General features: G+C 37.5%; 1 protein-coding gene across 1 annotated transcript in view; it reads right to left on the reverse strand.

Annotated features, from left to right (window-relative positions):
* Nucleotides 1–622: 622 nt before the first annotated feature.
* Nucleotides 623–19,910, reverse strand: part of LOC122810685 — a 307,542-nt gene continuing 288,254 nt past the window's right edge. Inside the window, exon 8 of the mRNA XM_044082254.1 lies at nucleotides 623–666. Within this exon, the coding sequence (XP_043938189.1) occupies nucleotides 623–666 (44 nt within the window). The remainder of the gene's footprint in view (nucleotides 667–19,910) is intronic.

The raw sequence follows: 19,910 nt of genomic DNA on the forward strand, positions 1-19,910 counted from the left end.
TTCACCTCCACCCAATTGCTCACCTCATTCCAGCTGTTAATTCTGGTGGTTCTATCCTTTTGCTTCTTGGAAGAGACATTTTAGAAGTACACAAGGTGCATGAGCAAATTAATGGACTAGTCAATGCCCGTTACACTCAGAGACTTGATTCGGGGTGAGTCATTGTAGAAGAAATTTGCCTGGGATCAGGTCACCAGCCAAACAGCATCAGTTCCATAAAGATGTCTGTGTAAGCAAATGGCTGCACATCTTTTTTCAGTCTATGCCAGAAAAAATTAATTGTTAAAGAAAGCTTTGATAATTTAACACAATTTTGTGACTCTTCTTCGCAGAACAAAGAAGACACCAGATTCAAAACAGAAACTGAAAATCTAGGGGTTTCATTGTTAGAGAAATCAAAGGATGATGATAAACAAGCCCTGTCCATAGAAGATCAAGCCTTTCTCCAGATTATGGATAGAGAGACTTAACAGGGTGATAATAACAGTTGGCTGAACCCTCTGCCTTTTCCCACACCCAGGTGTCATTTAATTTGTAACAGAGTATAAGCTATGAAATGCCTGAACTCTCTTCGTAGAATCTTACAAAAAGCCAGAGGTAAAAAGAGATTTCACAGAATTCATCAAAAGAATGTTGGATAATGATCAGGCTGAAACTGCAGGACCACTATAACAAGATAAAGAACACTGGTATCTGTCACTGTTTGGTGTTTACCACCCACACAAACCTGATCAGATAAGAGTTTTGTTTGATTCCAGTGCAGAGTGTGAAGGTATTTCTTTAAATAATGTACTGTTAAGTGGCCCTGATATAAACAATACTCTACCATGGGTCCTCATGCACTTTAGAAAACAAGACTATAGCCTTCACAGCTGATGTGCAGCAGATGTTTTACTGCTTTCTAGTGAGAGAGGACCACCGAGATTATTTACATTTTCTCTGGTAAAAAGATCATGACATAGACAAAGATGTAGTGGAGTACAGAATGACAGTACATGTCTTCAGCAGCAGATGCTCCCCTGCTGTGGCTATATACTGTATACGTAACGCTGCCCTAAAATGTGCTAAACATTATGGACAAGATGCCAAACACTTTGTGTTGAGACATTTCTATGTAGATTTGCATCTGCTAGCACTCCACACATAGCAATTGACATTCTGTCAGAATTTAATATGCGACTTCATAAGCTCGTCTCTAACAGCAAACAGGTCATGGAAACCTTTCTTGCAGTAGACAGAGCTAAGGACCATAAAGCTCTTTGTCTGGGTACATGCACTCTTCCTATTCAGAAATGTTTAGGACTAGGCTGGGATGTAGAAACAGACTGTTTTGTTTTTCAGGTCTCTTCAGAGGGAAAGCTGTTCACCAGAAGATGAATCTTTTCTACAGTGAACAGCCTTTACGATCCCCTTGAGTATGTTGCACCTCTGACTATAAAAAGTCAGGTCTTAGTTCATGAACTGTCATCTGGGAAATATGAATGAGATGCATTACTCCCATAGGAGAGACTGAATGAGTGGGTTCAGTGGAAAGACTCCTTACAGGCTTTTAAAGACTTAAAGATACACAGATGTCCTGTGCCTCTTTTACTGTCAGCAGCCTGTAGAAAAGAACTGTATATTTTTTCAAATGCACCTACCACAGCTATAGGTGCAATGGAACTACTTGAAAACAACTGATGAAGTAAGTGTATGCCATGTTGAATTTGTTATGGGAAAGTCTAAGTTAAGCCCTAGACCAGCACACACAATCCCATATTTAGAGTTCTGTGCAATCATATTAGTAGAACTGTATGAGCTAATCAGAGATGAAAAAGACATGGACATGCTGTGAAATTCTTTACAGACAGTAAAACTGTCCTGGGGTACATCTGCGATACATCTAGAAAATTCTTTCTGTATGACTCCAACCGAGTAATAAGAATCAGACAAGAAACACATCCTGATCAGTGGTTCTGTGTACCGACAGAACAAATCCCTGGAGATTATGCTACAAGGCCCACACAGACAGCTTGCCTTCAGAACACTATATGGTGTTCTGAAGTCAGGCTTTACCAGCCAGATAAAGATAATTCAGATGACACAGCTACTGTTTATCCTCTAATAGAGCCTGAAGCTATTCTGAAATTAGACAAGAAGTTGCAAGCTTCAGAACTAGAACTTCTGATACCACTATTCATTCACATTGTTTTGAGAGATTTTCAAACTGGACGATGCTAGTTAAAACTAAAGTCAGACATCAATTTTTCCAAATGTTTCCAGAGAAAATCAGATAGCTCACAACTCAGAAGCTGGAAAGGTTTTCATGACTGAGTTAGCTTAGAGGAACTTTCACAAGCAAAGAATTTGATTATCTCTTCTGTTCAGCACAAACACGTCAAAAAGAATACAACTGTGTCAATGAGCAAAAGGCATTCCCAAAACAAGGTCATCTCAAGAATTTTAGTGCTGTTATAGATCAAGATGGACTGCTGAGGGTTGGTGGATGCTTGTCTTTTGCAGCATTGACTGAATAAGAGATGCAACCAATTATAATCCCTCATGATCATCACATTCCTACACTGATTGTGAGGTAATTGCCATAACCAAGTGGCTCATCAATGGTGTGACATAACAGAAGGTGCAAGCAGATTGGCAGGTGTCTGGATACTTGGTGGTAAGCATCTGACATCTGCAATTATTTACAAATGTGTTATCTGATATAAACTGAGAAAGATATTACAAAGTCAAAAGATGACAGATTTTCCAGAAGATAGAGTGAATCCTGAATCACCATTCAGTATGTGGGTATTGATATTTTTGGTCCATGGTCAGTGGTAACCCACCACACTATACGAGGTAGTGCTGACAACAAATGCTGGGAAGTACTATGTCTGTTTACATGATCTGTGCATATAGAACCTACTGATTCTATGTCAGCTTCTAGATTCATTAATCCCTTGAGAAGATTCTTTTCAATCCTTTATGGCAGAAGTTATGGTTATTATGAATGCAAGACCTTTAGTACCAGTACCTAATGATCCAGATATTCTTGAGGTTCTTACACCAGCTATGCTTTTGACTCAAAAGGTGAACTCTTTGTTAGCCTCTTCTGATAACTTTCAAGCAGCATGCCTTCATGTTAAACAATGGAAACAAGGTCAGAGTCTTGCTGACAATTTCTGGAAAAGATGAAAAAGGGAATACTTGTCCACCTTACAAAGTTGCAGAAAAGGACCTCTTAACTGTCCAGATGCTAAAGTAGGTGATGTTGTACTATTGAAGGACAGTCAGAAACACAGGAATGAATAGCCTGTGGGACTTATCATTAACATGTTGTCAAGCAGAGGTGGTAAAGTCACAAAGATGGAAGTAAGAGTTGTCAAACAAGGAACTGCTAAAGTTTATATGAAGGCAGTCTCGGACATTGTATTTCTTGTTTCTGAAAATTATTAAAAAAATGTGTTGTTCTGCATTGCAATATTAATAAGTGTAGTGGCATACCGTAATATCCAAAAGTAAGAAGAAAAAGTCAAAAAGGAGAGTTGATGCTGACTTTTCAAAATTTATTTACGTCTCCACACAATCAAATAGAAATAAGCAAAATGAACGCTTTTAGCCACCTGCGTTTTCGTCCTGAAATGGACTTCATCAGATAAATCAACTGTGTTACAAACATCCTTTTATACTAATTTAATTCTACCCTAACCAATCATTTCGTACCTACAATTTTAAATGCACAAATGAAATTTCACAGTTCATCAATATTAAAATTATCACCATTTTACTTATAATAATGATAGTCTTTATTCATAAATACTTTAAAAATGTCTTAAAAATCATTATTATGTTAAAAACCTTTTTTAAAAAGAATTTAAAAAATCTCTTAGTTTGTGTTAGTTTATAATTCATATTTATACATGTTTTCAACGAGTGTATGTTTTATATGAGACAAACATGAGCACCAAAAATTCCTTTACTATTCCTATAAAACAGTGCCATCTACTGGTCTGTTTTATTATTACCTCTGCAATCATTTTTTAGCTGCTTTTAATTTTAATAATGGTAGAATGGAAATGTATTCATTTAAGCCAGGGGTTTTATTGGCTTCTAAGGCTAGTTGCCACCATAACTCTTTGTTACCAATGTTTTCCTCCCAGGGGCCACCTCTTATATCCATTTTAACTTGATCTAAAACAAAAAATCGAAATTTATATTCTTTACATGTCATTGAATGTCTGTAAAGTGCATTGGTCTCTTTGCCTTTTTTAATTTCGTACATATGTTCGTATATCCTCTTCTTTAAAGTTCTTTCAGTCTTGCCAACATAATAGGATAAACATTTTTTACATATTACGAAATATACCAAGCCACTAGAATCACAGTTAAAATAGCCTTTACTATTAAGCCATAACCCCCTGCTTTCCAAGTATGTATTCTCCTGATTTATTATGAACTCGCATTGCCTACATTTTCCACATTTGTATGTGCCTAATTTATCTAAGTTTCCCCTATCTCCTATTCTGTATTTTCTATCATTACCTGTCTCTAACATACGTTTTATACTAATGGAATTTTTGAAATTACCGTACCGTAATATGCCAGGCAGGGAATATTCTGCCCTTCATAGTATATTCGGGCAGTTTATATTATAGCTGTGTTGTTTCAGCCTTTATTGATTACAGCATAACTCCCAGGAAGTGATATATCTCAGTCAGGAAGCAGCTTCTTTTTTACTTCTAGCCCTCATGGAGTGCAGACATGACCTTCTTTCCTCAGGACCTGACAATCGCATTGCCTGTGAGTATTTATTTTATTTATTTACATAAGACTGCGGTGGTGGTGCTGAGGTAGCGTTGTCGCCTCACAGTAAGACGTCCTGTTTGATTCTCAGCGAAAGCATCTTCTGTGTGGAGACATGCATGAATGGGCGTACCTTCATTGAAGGTTGTGCATCAGAGCTGGCAACTCAGTATGTAAAAATCTACTGCCAATCATTAGCGGACCGGAGTTCCACTGTGGCGACCCTTAACCGGAAAAAAGCTGAAAGACACAACAACAACTGGATAAATATCTGACTGGGCTGAAAGCCCATTTTCAGTGAGACACGGGGAGAAAAGCTCCATAACTGAAAACATAATAAATAACAAAGTATTACAGTTTTACAACTTATAAATACATAATAAAGTTGCACAAAGTAAATAAGAAACAGGAAGTTATACAAGGTGAATACAGCAACAAGAAAAAAATACAAGTTTACAAAAATCTAATTAAATAAGAAACTAACATATAACTGTGCACTGAAATACATTAGTATGGCAGATGGCTATAGCAAGTGTAAAACTAGCTAGAGGAAATGCTGTAAAAAGAAACCCTGCACCTAGAGTAAATTAAAGATTGGTAGGTAGAGACAATTGAGAGCAATAAAATATAGTTATCAAGAATCTGAAATGGTCGAGAAGCAAGGACCCTAATCAGGATTAGAGCATGGACAGAACCAGTGCTTGGTGAAGTTTTGTCTGAGACTTTGCTTGAATATGGCATTGTTATTAAATTTGAGCAAATGCTGTGACAATTGGTTCCAAAACCTGGAAATTATGTTAGAATACAGTGAGTTGCCAAAAGTGTTTATAATTTAGTTACTTTTAACAGAAGTTTATCAGAGGATCAAAGGTCTCTAAGGTTAGTGTTAGTTTGAATTAAGTCTTTTAGAGCTGGGAGGAATTAGGTTTATAAAAATGTTGTGGGCAAAGGTGAGTTGGTTTAGTTGTAGCAAATTGGGTAGTTCAATCCAATTGAGCTTTTTTAGGGCTAAACAGTGGTGCTCCCTACAGGGTAAGTTCACTGTAAATTTGGCTATTTTTGGCTAATTTATTATAGCATGACTCTAGTTGAGTGATTCTAAGTTAGTAAAGATTTGTGCTTAGTACAACAGAGTGGAGAAAAGAAATTATCTAGATGAGGCTAGTCTAGAGGTATCTGTGAGATAGGATTTGGCTGTATAGAGTTGACCTAATTTTATATGAACATTTTTATAGTTATTGCTATGTGTTTGTCAAATTGTAGTTGATTGTCTTGTGTGACACCAGAAGTTTGGTGTTATCTACTGGTTCAATAGGAGTTTGGTTTGAGGAATAGATGGTAAATGAAGTGTACTTAGATGCTGACCTATTTTTGGAGAATACCATGAGCTTAGTGTTTTTAGCATTGAGAATGAGTTTATTATCTACCAGATAGGTGTCCTTCAATAGCGTAATTTGTATGCTGTAATTCTTCTGTATTTAGATGTACAGTGTATAGTTGTACATATTCTGATATGTTGCTATTTGTATTGTCTTGCAGTTTTACAGTATTAAAGTTAAAGAATCTCAGTAAAGCTGTTTCTTTCACTTATTGAATTTTCTTAAAGTGTTAAGCTGTCCATTTAGCTGTACTACGCATTGCACAGTGCTGTGAGAATGGAACAATGCAATTGATCACTTTAGATGTCAGTGTTCAGGTACCACTGCATATAACTGGCTATGGCTGTCCCTTAATCATTTAGAGAATGTTACATTTTGCTGTGGAGTACACTCTATGTCTCTTCCACACATTCCCTCTTTCTTAGATGACCATCTTTAGCATACTAAGGGCTACAGGTTTTGGCAAAGACAGATTGTTGCATTCTGGATCATCTTCTGAACTGAGGCAAATAAGTAAAGTTTCTGTGTAATTTCCTTTGTATATAGCCTCTAAGAGAAAATACTATGATATGTAAACATAAACCCAGAAACCCAGGAAGACTTCACTCATCTGCATAAAACTGGCAAGCAATCACTATGTAGGCATTAAATCAATCATTACAAAGCCAAACAATCTTCCTTAAGATGTAAGCCAAAACACTTCTGGGAAAAGGTCAACTTATGCACTTATTTCCTCCTGATGTGCTAATTACCCAGCTCTCTTGCTCTGACTTCCTCAATGATGTCAGCAATCTTCCTGAAATCAAACCAGACCACCATACCCCATCATTTCAATTACCCCCCTTACTCATGCATATTTCCCTTCTGTTATAAAAATAACATCTAAGGAAATGAAATCCCAGCTAAATCAAATATTTTCATATGCTCACCATCCCCTGGTTCTGATAACTACAATCTCTGGTTCATTTGTCAATGCAAAAATGTCTTTAACATTCCCTTCACTCACACAGGCAACTTCAGTCTAACTAAACACATCATACCTCACATCTAGCAAACTGCCTTAAATGATCCTCTTCCAAATCATTAAAATCAGAAAATCCCTCCTATTTCTAACAGATCTATATTCTGCCTAACCTAGATAAAAATAAAAAAAAATACAAATCCCAAGGAAAATTGGGCTGGGAACCTCAGTATTCTCCTAAGTTGCATGCTAGTAACTACCTGTGAAGTATGAACTAAATGTTTCCATTTCCTTTTCAAAAAAAAAAAAAAACATATCTGCTTTCCAGGCTACAGCCCCTTGGACAGTCCCAAGGAACCTGACACATGTAGTTCTAGTTAACATGAGCAACCACAGAGGTGCTGTCCTCATAGACTTACAGAGGCCTTTGACATCACAGATCAGGCCATGATCCTCCACAAACAGAAATCTGCATAAATACGTATGCCTCTGCTTGGCTCAAAGACTTTTTCTCCAGTAGACTCCTCTGGGTTAAAACACAGGCTCTTCCATTGTGGATGCTGATTATCTACACAGAGGGATTCTTTAGGGATCCATTTTAGCCCCTCTGCTGTTCTGCATTGTCATCAGTAAAGTTCTGTATGATACGGCCAGCCCCATGGCACAGATGGTGAAAGTTCTGATACTCCAATTCAGTTAGTGGTTCAGATAATCATATCAGTTATCTGAGGAAAGATGGGTTGAGTGCCAGTTGGCAGCTCACCCATCCTGCTGAAGGCTCCAGCTCACTACATTGGTGACACATAGTGGGAGCACTATGTGTTCAGCTTATGGTATTCCGAGCTGACCAAGGCCACACTGCAATAGTGTATTCACACTATTCAGCCATGGTGAACTGGAATGCAGAGACATGTTTCCTGCCAGAAGGCAACAATTTCAGACTATTAGGGGCTGCAAAAGAGAAAGAGTAGGCCAACACCTAGTACCAGCAAGGCTGCCTGTCTTCCTACCACCCAACTCTCATCAAAGAATGGAGGGATGATAGAGATTCTTGAGCAGGAACAAATATACCTTAGAGATCTTGCCTAGCCTGGGAATACCTAACACCTCTCAACAGTGGAACGAATGGGCCAGTTGGGTGAAGGTACAGAAATTACTTGTTTAGGTGCTGATAGGTACCAGGAAAGAAAAAAGAACTTCCTTTTTAATTCCTCTTTATACCACTGGTCTTATAATCAGATGACATGGTTATCTTCAGATCTAGCCATCATCACTCTCATATACAAATATACATTCAAAGTGATTTAATCTCCCTTAAATTTTGGCTGCTGCAGCACAAATTAAATTAAATTCATCGACGAATGAAATGATGATTCCGGGTACTCAGCAAAATCTAGCCAAAATCCTTAAGTCCTTGCATATTAAACATGTAAATGACTCCCATGTAGAAATAACAAACTCCTTCATATACCTTGGGAGATGCTAGACTAAGTTTAACTTTCATGTACACATAGGAAAAAAAAACACATGTGGAACAAAGTTAGCCTCCTTCTTTTCTGGGCCAGGAGCATCTCTCCTTGCCTAAACACTGTAGCAAGAAAGCACAGTTGCATAAGTCCTGCTTACCTGTAGCATTAGATGTTTGAATTTGTCACTGCTACTTTATCATTTAATCCACTACTAGCCAGCTCTAACACCCCTTCTTCTTTCTTCCCTTTACAGCAGATTCACTGAGCATATCCTAAGAGGGAGGACTTCAACAATCACAGGAACTGAGTGCTCAGGCTTTGTGGAAAGTAACCGAATTCAGAATCATCTAGCAGGAGTAAATCCTCAGTGAATCACAATAAAATATAAAAAACACATCTGAGAACAACTGAATCAAGGAGGTTGAAACCCACCTTAGCTATGCACAATCTGGGGGAGAGTGTGGCTGCTGCCACTGTGGCAGTGAAGAATTCGAACATCTACTGTTACAAGTAAGTAGGACTTTAGGAACTATATTATGTTCATAACTGATGCTATCTCATTGGCATTTTGGATAGAATCCAAAAGCTTATTCTACCTGGGAGGTGGAAGAATAAGGATACAGGAGCCCCTGGACAATGGTCCCAGCAAGTCCTGATCTGGCCCTTGAACTAGAATCCAGTTTGTAGTGCTTTGTTAAGGTATGAAACGAGGATGAGCTTGCTGACTCTAGAATACTTCTAGAGTCCACTCCTTTCCAATACACTGTCAAAAAAGATAAGGCCATAGTTGAGTGAGCGTTAACCTTGCCTGGAAGAGATTTACTATGGTGGAAGTAACAGAAAAAAATAGCAGGGGACAGTCATCATGCAATAGTTTGCTTAAAGACAGGTTGACATTTCTTAGCTCCATATAGGAGACAAATAGCTGTTCAGCATTCCTAAAGGGTTTTATCATGGTAGCACTTGAACTGCCTGTGCACATCTAAGGCATGTAGAATCTTTTCTCCCTTGTTTATTGGATCAGGATAGAACAACGGGAGATTGATGGCTTGATTCAAGGTAAATTCAGAAACAACTTTGAGCATGAATAATGGATTAGTGCATAACATAACCCTGTCCTTGTGAAAAATCAGAAAGTGCTGGGCCACCATGACAGATTGCAGCTCAAAGACTCAACTTAGAGATGTCAGAGCAATGACTTAATCTTCCAAGTAATGAACCATAAACCCACCCGAGAAGCAGGTTCAAAAGGAGGTAAGGTCAATTTTTCAAGAGCAAAGCTGAGAACACAGGGGGGATGAATCTGCTTTTGATGTGGTCTCACTTGCAACAATCCTTTCATAAACTGTTCAACTGCAAAGCCACAAAAGAGAGGGATCCATGAGCAGGCAAACTGAGATGAATACAAGATATGCTTTGATATAAGCATATGACAAACCATTTCTAAGTAGCTCTCACAAATATTTGAAAACCAGAGGGGCCAAAAACCTGTCAGGACATCTGTTATTGGCTAGGCCAGTGATGGCGAACCTTTTGGACTTGTGTCAAAAATTTGGAAAATGCCTATCTTGACACTGCTGGTGTGCCCCCCCCCCCCACACCCATGAGCAAAAGAGAAACAATTCTTTACATATTCATTTATTTAAAAAATACAGTCCAATCATGTGTGCTGCTATGTATTATAAAAGGTAAAAGAAAAATCAGTGACTTACAACAGAGAAAACAATATGCACTCTGATAATTGGGCTTAAAATAGTGCAACAAAACGTTAACCTATTTTTAATAGCAATTTTGAATTGAACTGAAAAAATATGGAATATACTGCATTTAATTTGATTAACATCAATTAGTGACTTTTTGTGTTGATGAGTTTTAATAGGTAAGTGCAGCTTTACATATTTCTTATATTTTTGTCCATTCAGTTTCTTTGGTAGCTTGGATGCTGGTGAACACTCGTGTGTCACCCAAAACGTCATGGCATGTCACTTTTGACATGCGCATCATAGGTTCACCATCACTGGGCTAGGCACCACTTAGAAAACCTTCACTTGTAAACATAAAATTTTCTAGGTGCTCCTTAAATACCTGCTGAACATCATCATGGAATGAATGTCTGAAAAGGTATCAAAATAGAATCATCCAGGCTTTCAGCTGCAATTGCTGTAATATGGGGTGTACCATTTGCTCTGGATGCTTTGTGAGCAGATCCTGTTTGTGAAGAAGGTTGTGGCAATTGCCCTTGACCAATTCCAATAAAAGGGAGATTTAACTTTGCCTAGACAAAAAGGGGGGGATACCCCAATGATATTCGATAATTCTTTCTGAATTTTTAGAAGTACTTTGGGAATCATTGGAAATGGTGGCATGCATATCAGGAACATTCCAAAGCATGGAAATGATAAAACATTTGTCTTCCAAGCATGACTGCAAGGATGTCTTCAACAAAACTTTTTTAGTTATTTGTTCTGAAAGGAAGTGAACAAATTTACTTGAGGTCTTCCTGACATCTGGATCAAGTCCTGGAAGACCTCTACATAGAACTTCCACTTGTGAAGGTCTGTCCAGGATCTGCTTATTCTGTTTGCCACTGTATTTTGCTCTGATGTAATGTAATGTACAAGGTTTGTAGAATCAGGGAGTTCTGTAGAGTCAGCTCCCAGGGGGTCATTGCCAACCAGCAAAGAGGGTAGGAACTTTCATCCACTTTCTTCTTCAGATACCACATCATGGTAGTGTTGTCTGTGATACCTAGACGAGGACCTGGAGTTTATAAGTGGTGAAGAACTTTTAAGGCATGAATCACTACCAGCATCTCATCTAGTCTTTCACCTTATATTCTTTCTTTTGTTTGTTGGCACATTCAGTTGCTGCCTGATTTTTATTTACTTGTGGTTTGATTTCCATTCCTGCTTGACACAGATATGCTTCTGCTGGTTTATGCAGGGAAGTCATCTTAGATTTATTCTCCTCATGTTTCAAAACTTTTACTACATTTGGGTCTTGTGAGGTCAATAGATATGTGTGGAGTCCCAAGATTTCAGATCTATACATGTAATCAATTTCAAGGAGGCCAATCCCTCCTTTGGAACGGGAAATATATAATCTTGGTATGCACTGATTTTTATAGATCATTTGCTGAGCATGAAGCATCCTTCTTGTTTTCCTATCCAATCTATCCAACACATTTTGGGGCCAGTCAATCACTCCAAAACTGTAAGTTAGGACAGGAAGAGCAAATTGGTTTATAGCTTGGATTTTGTTCTTAAATGTCAATGCTGTTTTCAGGATTAATTTAAGTCTTCTAAAGTATTTCTTACTTAGTTTTATTCGCATTTGTTTGTGTTTTATTGTTGATCCTTAACTCAGTTCTGAAATATTTATACACTCTGTCTTGCTCAAGTTCTTCTGTATCACATTTTTGTCCCAAACTGATGTTTTATTGGTGCTGCAGTTTTCCTGCTTTAAAGGTTGCTTTTGCACATTTATCAAGACCAAATGACATTTTTGTATCACCTGAAAATGTTTTTACAACTTGCAGTTGTGCTTTCAGTTCCTCATCTAATGAGCTATACAATTTTAAATCATCGACAAAGAGAGGATGAGAAGTCATTACACTTTGCTGTTTTTTTGGAGCCAAATTATAGCCATGGCATAAGCTGTTAAGTAGACAGCTTAATGAGTTAAGGGTAATGCAGAATAGCACTGGTGACAGAGTCACTCTGGAATATCCCCCTTTGAATTTTTATCCCTGGAATAAATAATTTGTCCTTTATTATGGCTTAATTGCAAAGTGGTCTGCCACTGTTTCATGGTCACTGTAATGTAATCAATCAGTGTAGGGTGTATCTTGGACATTTTTAAGCACTCTTTCATCCATGAATGTGGGATACTATCAAATCCTTTTTTTGTAGTCAGTCCATGCCATACCTAAATTCTTCTCCTTTTTACAGTTCTCCACTATGGCTTTATTTAACAGCAAAATGATCCTTTGTGCCATATGGCTTTCTTTTATTGCCCTTTTGTTCTATTGCCATAATTGAGTTTTCTTCAAAATGAGTATAGACTCTGTTAGCATTAATTCCAGTGTATAGTTTATATGTCATCTGAAGGCAAGTTATTGGTCTATAGTTTTTAGGGTAGCTTGCAAGTTCACTCTTAAGTAGGAGCATTGTTTTTCCTGTTGTTATCCAGATTGGTATCTGTTTGGGGTGCGCATATAAGTAGCTCTTACTCATGGCTAAATCTTCATGCAAAGATGTTAATACTTTTAACCAGAAGTTAGGTACTGCATCTGGCCTGGGTTTTTCCAATTTGAGGCTTTTATTAACTTTGTTTCAATCTCTCTGGCTGTTACTTCATCCCATTTCACATCCTGTACCTTTAAGCTTCTTATTCTTTCCTTTACCTCTTCAGTCCATTTAGCATCTTTGTTATGTTGATATGTTCCACAGGATTTTCATAGATACCACTCCAAAATGTGTCTATTTCTTCTTTTTTTTTGGTGGTCTTTCATTTCCTTTTACATTGTTTCCCAATTCTCTATGAAACCTTTTTAGGTCATCAATAAATTGCTTATTTTATACTTTTCTTTTATATTTATCTGTGCATCTTCTAAGCTTTCCCGCCTGTGCTGAGATTTTTAATTTGTTATTTGTGATAGTGCATGATAGATCCTGATCTGTTCTAATACTGCACATTGCTTTTATCACATCTATCTTTCTAAGTATTTTTGTTGATCTGTTCCATCTTCTATACTCTTCTAACAGTGACACTTCTTGTCTTAGTTGCTTTATAGTTTTCTCTGTTCGATATTTCCATGATGGTATTCAATTTCTCCCCTTTCTCTCCCACACTAACCTGTGTTATTGTGGTAGAACTTTATCAGTTATTAATTTAGCTGCACAGTAATACATCCTGGTTACTTGTGTTATATCACATGGATCTCTATGGATAGTCCTGTGTTCATTTGCTTTATCAAACGTCTGAATTTTTGGGTTTTATTAACCTTCTGCAGTCTATTTATTTAATTGATCTTAATATAGCTATCTAGCTCTATTAAGTTAAGCAACTCTTCTCTTAACTCGTTTTCCTCTAAACTGAGGGCACATTTTTTGTTTTCCATTTGTAGCAGGCATTCTATAGAAACTTCTATTGCATCTTTCTGTGGCACATTCTCTTCAATTTCATCCTGTGTCATCTGTTGCTCTGACATATGGGAACTCACTGGCCTATCACTCCTCAACATTAATTGTGTCAGAGTTTCCACAGTTTCCTGTTCCTTTCCTTGCTGTTCAGCTTCAAGTGAACATTTATATTGGTTTCTTGTGGAAGGCTCCAAAATATCTTCATATGACACCTGACCAATTGCTTCCTGTTCCACTGGTTTCCCCTTAATTTAAAGGTCCACTGCTCTATCCTGTTGTGGAGCTTTTTGTATTAGATTTTCTATACTTAATCCTTCACTTCGGAGGTACTCCATAACTTCAGTTTCTATTTCTTTAACTTCTCCGTTACTAATCTCCTTTTCTACTTTTACTCCTTGTCTTCTTCTTCTTTTATTGTAAAGTTTTCCATATCTGGATTCCTTTGCCTGTATTCCACTTTATTTATTTTATGTATTATTTATTTTACATTTGTTGACCAGGATAGTCTGACTGGATACATGTCCATTTTCAGTAGAGGCCCAGGGAGAAAAGCTCCAAGGTGGAAAATACAGTAAAAATCACAAAATTATTACAAGCCACATACAGTTTACAGGCTCCAGTTGAACAAGCAGGTAATATAATCATACATTTTTAAAAACAGTGTTGACACATTGACTAGGCCATGTAACATGATTACAGACTATAAAGGAGGATCTAGTTGGGCTTTAAATTTCTTTGGTGCTGCTCTTTTTGTATGGATTAGTTTTACTTTCTCCTTTGCATAGATATTATACCATATTAAATCTATTTTTCTTTCCTTGCCTTCTCATGTGTAGCCTGGCTAATATATCATGAGAATCATTGATGCTATGTGGCCTAGAATCCTGGGGAACTCTTTTGCTCAAGGCCATGTTGAGAAGAGAGAAATCTAAGAAAATGCTCTGATGTCAGAACTTTGCCTTCTGGCAGGAAGGCTATCTTTTTTACTGTGTCTATCTAACACTCGAGGAAAATAAATTCATTCAGATGGTGAGAGGAAGGACATTTGAAGGTTCATTATGAAACCTGGGTAGGAAATGAGGGATACAACTTTGTAAGGACACCAAGAAACTGGGTAAAGAACCCGAACAAATCAGCAAGCTGTCTAAATAAGGAAATATGTGGATGCCTATATTTCTACAATAGGTAATCACTAGGCCAGACACTTTGTAAACTCTCAATGTGTAGTAGATAGCCCAAAGGGTAGTGCAGAAAACTGATAATGTAAGCCAGATACAGCAAAACAAAAATATTTCCTGGGAGCAGTAGGAATATGATGATAAGCTTCCTTAAAATCTAGATCCGCCATGAAACTGTGGTCAGTAAGTAATGCTACAACCAACTGTAAGGTGATCATTTTGAATTTTTGAACAGGTGTTTAGAAAGGACAAATCTAGGATGGGTCTCCAGGAGTGCTCTTTTTTCTGATACCAGAAAGATTCTGGAGTAAAACCCTTTGCTTTGTGTATTGCAGGCACTAGTTCTATGACCTCTGCTTCTACCACATGATGGAGCATTGAAGGAAACAGCTCAGTCTGGTCTGGTGGGTGTGAGTGAATTCCCATGAAAGGGGACAATCTTCTATCCACTACCAAGTGTATCTTCTTCAGAACTAATTTGGCTGAGACTATTTGAGGTCAGTCTTCAGGGCTGTTTGTCTTAAAATTGCATGGTCCTAAAATGTGTGCAGGGGCCCATGGTTTCAGAATTTAATACAATCAGGAAGGTAAATCAAAGAACATATGCATTAATGCATGTTCCTAAAAATGTGTGCAGGGGCCCATGTTTTGAAAATCTAGACTTAATCTGCCACTGGCCAGATACATTTTCTCTGAATGTGGGTTTCAATGCAGTTTCAATGAAGGATTTCCAAGGGCAGAGACATTTACTTGCTCATGTTAAGTCTGTTTTCATTGTGAGACTGCATTGTTTAGTTTAGCAAATGGCCATCAGTGTTTGTGCTATAACATTTCTAAGTCAAAGCACCAGGTCTCTGCTGATAGTCGGAGGAAGTATACTGGAGTAGATTTCACCTGGTGGAGTTAGGAGAGTGGGGGTTGAAGTTTGAGCTGAATTTATCAGCTAGTAGATCTGCTGTGTCCCCCTGACTGGTGAAGGTGGTACCATTCACCAACAGTTCAGCACATTGCTGTGTGTTGCTTCTAAGGTTCTGCACATAGCTGAAGAAAGCCTTCTGATTGTCTATAGCCTGCCAGGTTATCCTGATCTCATAGTTAGCCTTGTTGGACTTAATTAGGCCTCTTAGTTCCTTGTTTACTTGTTTTTAAATGAATTGCTCTTATTTTGGCCATGTTTTCTTCTTTTATTATATGCCTTGTTTAGGTGAGGATTCATCCAGTGTGGTTTGTTTTTAGTGTTTATTTTGTTTTTATTTCTGACAGGTACAGTATACTCTTTGCATCCATTCACATGTTGGTATAGGGTGTCTATGAATAAATCTGTGTAGGTAGCTGTGGTCTCATGTTCGGAAGAGTCTTGAATTTTGGCAAACTGTCACTTAATAGGATGCAGTCTGCCTTTGAATAGTTCCTGTTATTGTTTTTTCTCAATTTTCTTTGTTGTTTTTACTTCAAATAAGACAGCTTTGTGATCCATCCTCACTAGTGATGAAGTGATACAAGGGGGAGTGCAACACTCTACCATATTGGTGATTACCATATCCAGTAAGTTTGATCCTCTGCTTAGAGCATGCACTTTCTGTTCCCCTGGGTGTTTGTATTAATAAAGTTCAGGAAGAATTGTGCCTGTGAGTTTGAAACAGGGTATGTTACCCAGTCTATTGAGTGGTAGTTAAAGTCACCAATGAATAAGGTGTTTTGTTGAATGAGTGCCTGTAGTAGGGTTAGGTAAGAGTTGTGTTGACCTGTAGCTAGGCTGAAATGTTATGTGATGTTATTTATGGTGACATGTAGATGACCTCTGTGATGTCATCTTGTTTAACCAACCTGGAGGTATGTTTGTTGCTACTCTAGATTGAGACACCTTCAACTTTGTTCCCAGTCTGAGCTGTTGTTGTTCTACATGTATGGAAGGCACTGTAGCCTTGCACTTCAGAATTACATTATATGGCTTTAAACCAAGTCTCAGTCACAGCACAGCTATCTATGTTCACCAGACTGAGGTGGGCTTTAAGGGTGCAGATTTTTTTGTTGTTGTTTAGGCTCTGAGCCTTGAGCAGTAACACCTTAAGGTTGCTTGTAGACTTTTTCACTATGTTGGCACTTTTGTCTTTTTGGCATTGCCTGAAAAAGGCTCTAAGGGGGTGGATATAGTTTTAACTAATATCTGGAAGCCTAAGAGGGACAGGCACAGCCCATTCTTGGGAAAACAGTGTGGTCTTTTGACTATGCCCTCCCATGCTTTAAGATATTTGATCACCGTGGAATGACACCAGAAACTAAGCCAATTATTAAAATCAGCCATTTTATGTTCATACTGTGGCATCATCCTTAGTGAAGGTAGAGTGCTGCTCAATGCAAGGATCATAGTTATCTGTGAGACATATTATGAAAGTTACATTATTTCTCTTTTTATATAGTTCTCTAAGGTATGTCTCAGTCCATTTACAGCCACATGGTCAATGACAGAATCATACTGGTTCCAGGGGTGCAGTAAGTTGAGTGTGTGGGTAATACTGCAGATCCTTGCTCCAGATAGGCAACTAACTGTTATATTCTTATCCAACATGGTGATTAGGTGTGTCACACAATGAAGTCCATTATTAAATTGATGCACACATTTAGACCATAGGCACAAAAGCATGATACGTTAGATTATTTTTAAGTAATAGTATTGATTTCTTTAAGGAAGTAGACATTTATACATAATGTTTATCTGATCGTGTTCTCCTTTTTGGCTGGATTACAATGTGAGGCTTAGGAGAAGAGAAGATTATTACCTCCTACCTGCTTTCTGTCTGTCTATCTCTCTAGCTATCCATATAATCTATCTATCTAGCAGTTCATACATAGGGTTAAGGCTTTGTGTTATATTTCCTATGGTATAGAGTTTGACTCCCTCAGCCCTCATATGCCTACTATGTGACCTTGAGAAAGTCACTTTATGAGACATTGCTCCCGAGTCACTCATGAAAAGGGCCTGTGGGGTTGGAGCCTAGATGACTAAGTGAAAGCAGCAGCTCTTTGGAGATCTGCAGAATAATTTAAATAAACAGAAAAAAATAACATCTAAAGAAAATTTCTCCACAAACCAATTGGTAATTGTTTAGACTTACTTACCTATGAATATTGTGAAGGTTCTTCAAAATTTTCCTCTCAGAATTACTTGGAGACTTAATGGTTGAAGGAAAGTGAGCATCTCCAAGCACTCCCATACTTATGCCTCTCTAAGGAAAGATACACAGCTGTGACATCCATACTTCAGGAGCTAGCTATGAAATTAGATGGTTTCCAGGAGAACTTAGAAAATTATGTATTTATTTATTGGCATTTGATTACCAGGAAAGTCCAACTAGATAGGATCTCCTTTAGAACTTAGAAAATCTGAGACAGAACTGCTTAAAATAAACTGACATTTTAAAGAAATGTTCCAGTAGCATCAAACCCAAATATTTGACATACAGAATGCTTTAAATGATATAGAAGGGATATTAAAAGAAGAAAAAGCGCAAACAGAATATTTATCAAGACAAAACACCTGGTTAGTAAATAAAATAGATGACCTAGAAAACAAGGAAAGAGATGCAACATGATACTTTTCAGACTACCTAAAAAAGCAGGAGATTATATAATTTATTTCCTAACTTCTTGGATTACAGAAGTATTAAGCCTTCAAGAAGCGCTCTCCAATGGCATTGAAAGAGCTCAAAGAGCAATAGGCAAACATATGCTTACGACTTCATCATCACCTCCAAGATTTGTAGTAATCAAATTTCTTTCATATACCAATAAAGAAATGATTCTTAAAAGAGCATGGGAATGCCTCCTTGCAATATGGTCAAAACAACCGAAGGTTTGGCAAGGGTTATTCAGCTAAAACTATAGAAATGCGGAAAATATGTTGACCACTCATGAAAACGTTTGAAAAGAATGGATTTAAAACTTAGATATTTTTTTCCTGCAAAAATAAAAATACATCTACCAATTGGTACCAGAGCTTTCAATAACTTGGAATTAGCTACTGTCTTTATGAAGAACAATAACCTCACTCCAATGACTAAAGACAAGGGCTAGTCATTCCCCACCCAAAAGATCTTTAGAAAATTACTCCTGGACCAACACAAAGAAGAAGAAAAAAACAAAACAAAAAGACAAAGCTGAACTAACCACAAGCAATAGCACAAAACCTATGAAGACCTCTACTTCAAAGTAACTTGAATGTATTTATCTTTATACACTGATGTGTTAAACTGTAGGTTTGGTTGTCAATAACTAAGAAATAATTGTTAAAAAAAAAGAAGTTGGGACAAAAGTGGTCAAACTCTTTTAATAGATATAAATCAACCTTTACTCCTAACATACAGGTAACTGCTATTAATATATTATGAATAATGTTATCCTTCATGCATCCTCTCAGTATTAACTAGCAATAATTGTTTAATCTACTTAATATTTTTAATAACTGAAAGATTACTTTGACTTAACATAGCTGACACATTGTTGGTAACGTTTTTTGCTTACATACACAAATAACTTCTGTCTCTCTATATCCCATGCCATACAATATCTACTCTCCCGATGTGATGCTGTTTTCTTTTAATTTTTTTTTTAAGAATGATATCTTTGACATGTTGAGTGGAGAGATACAAGCACAGTGGTTGATGAGAAAAGATTCATGATACTGAGTTCTTCAATTCTGAATTTTGAAGAGATCTGAGAGATTTCTAATAAAGAAAATCAAGGGACTCCAGCACGTGCTGCACACAGACTGACTAACGTCCCTGTCACTTTAACCTGTATCATATAGACTTCTTAGGGGAGACATGCCTGGCTTACAGAGCAATCTCAGACCCAAACCTAATGAACTTGGTGCATATCCATAAATCAAACGGGATTAGGGCCACCCATTTCAGGGACTTAAATATGGCCTGCAACTTTAATAGGATATGCTAGAGGGACAGATTTATCTCCCAGTGACTGCCACATCTTTGGAATGA

Source organism: Protopterus annectens, chromosome 9.part0, assembly GCF_019279795.1.
Source record: "Protopterus annectens isolate FY-2018-M chromosome 9.part0, PAN1.0, whole genome shotgun sequence".
Taxonomy (NCBI): Eukaryota; Metazoa; Chordata; order Ceratodontiformes; family Protopteridae; genus Protopterus; species Protopterus annectens.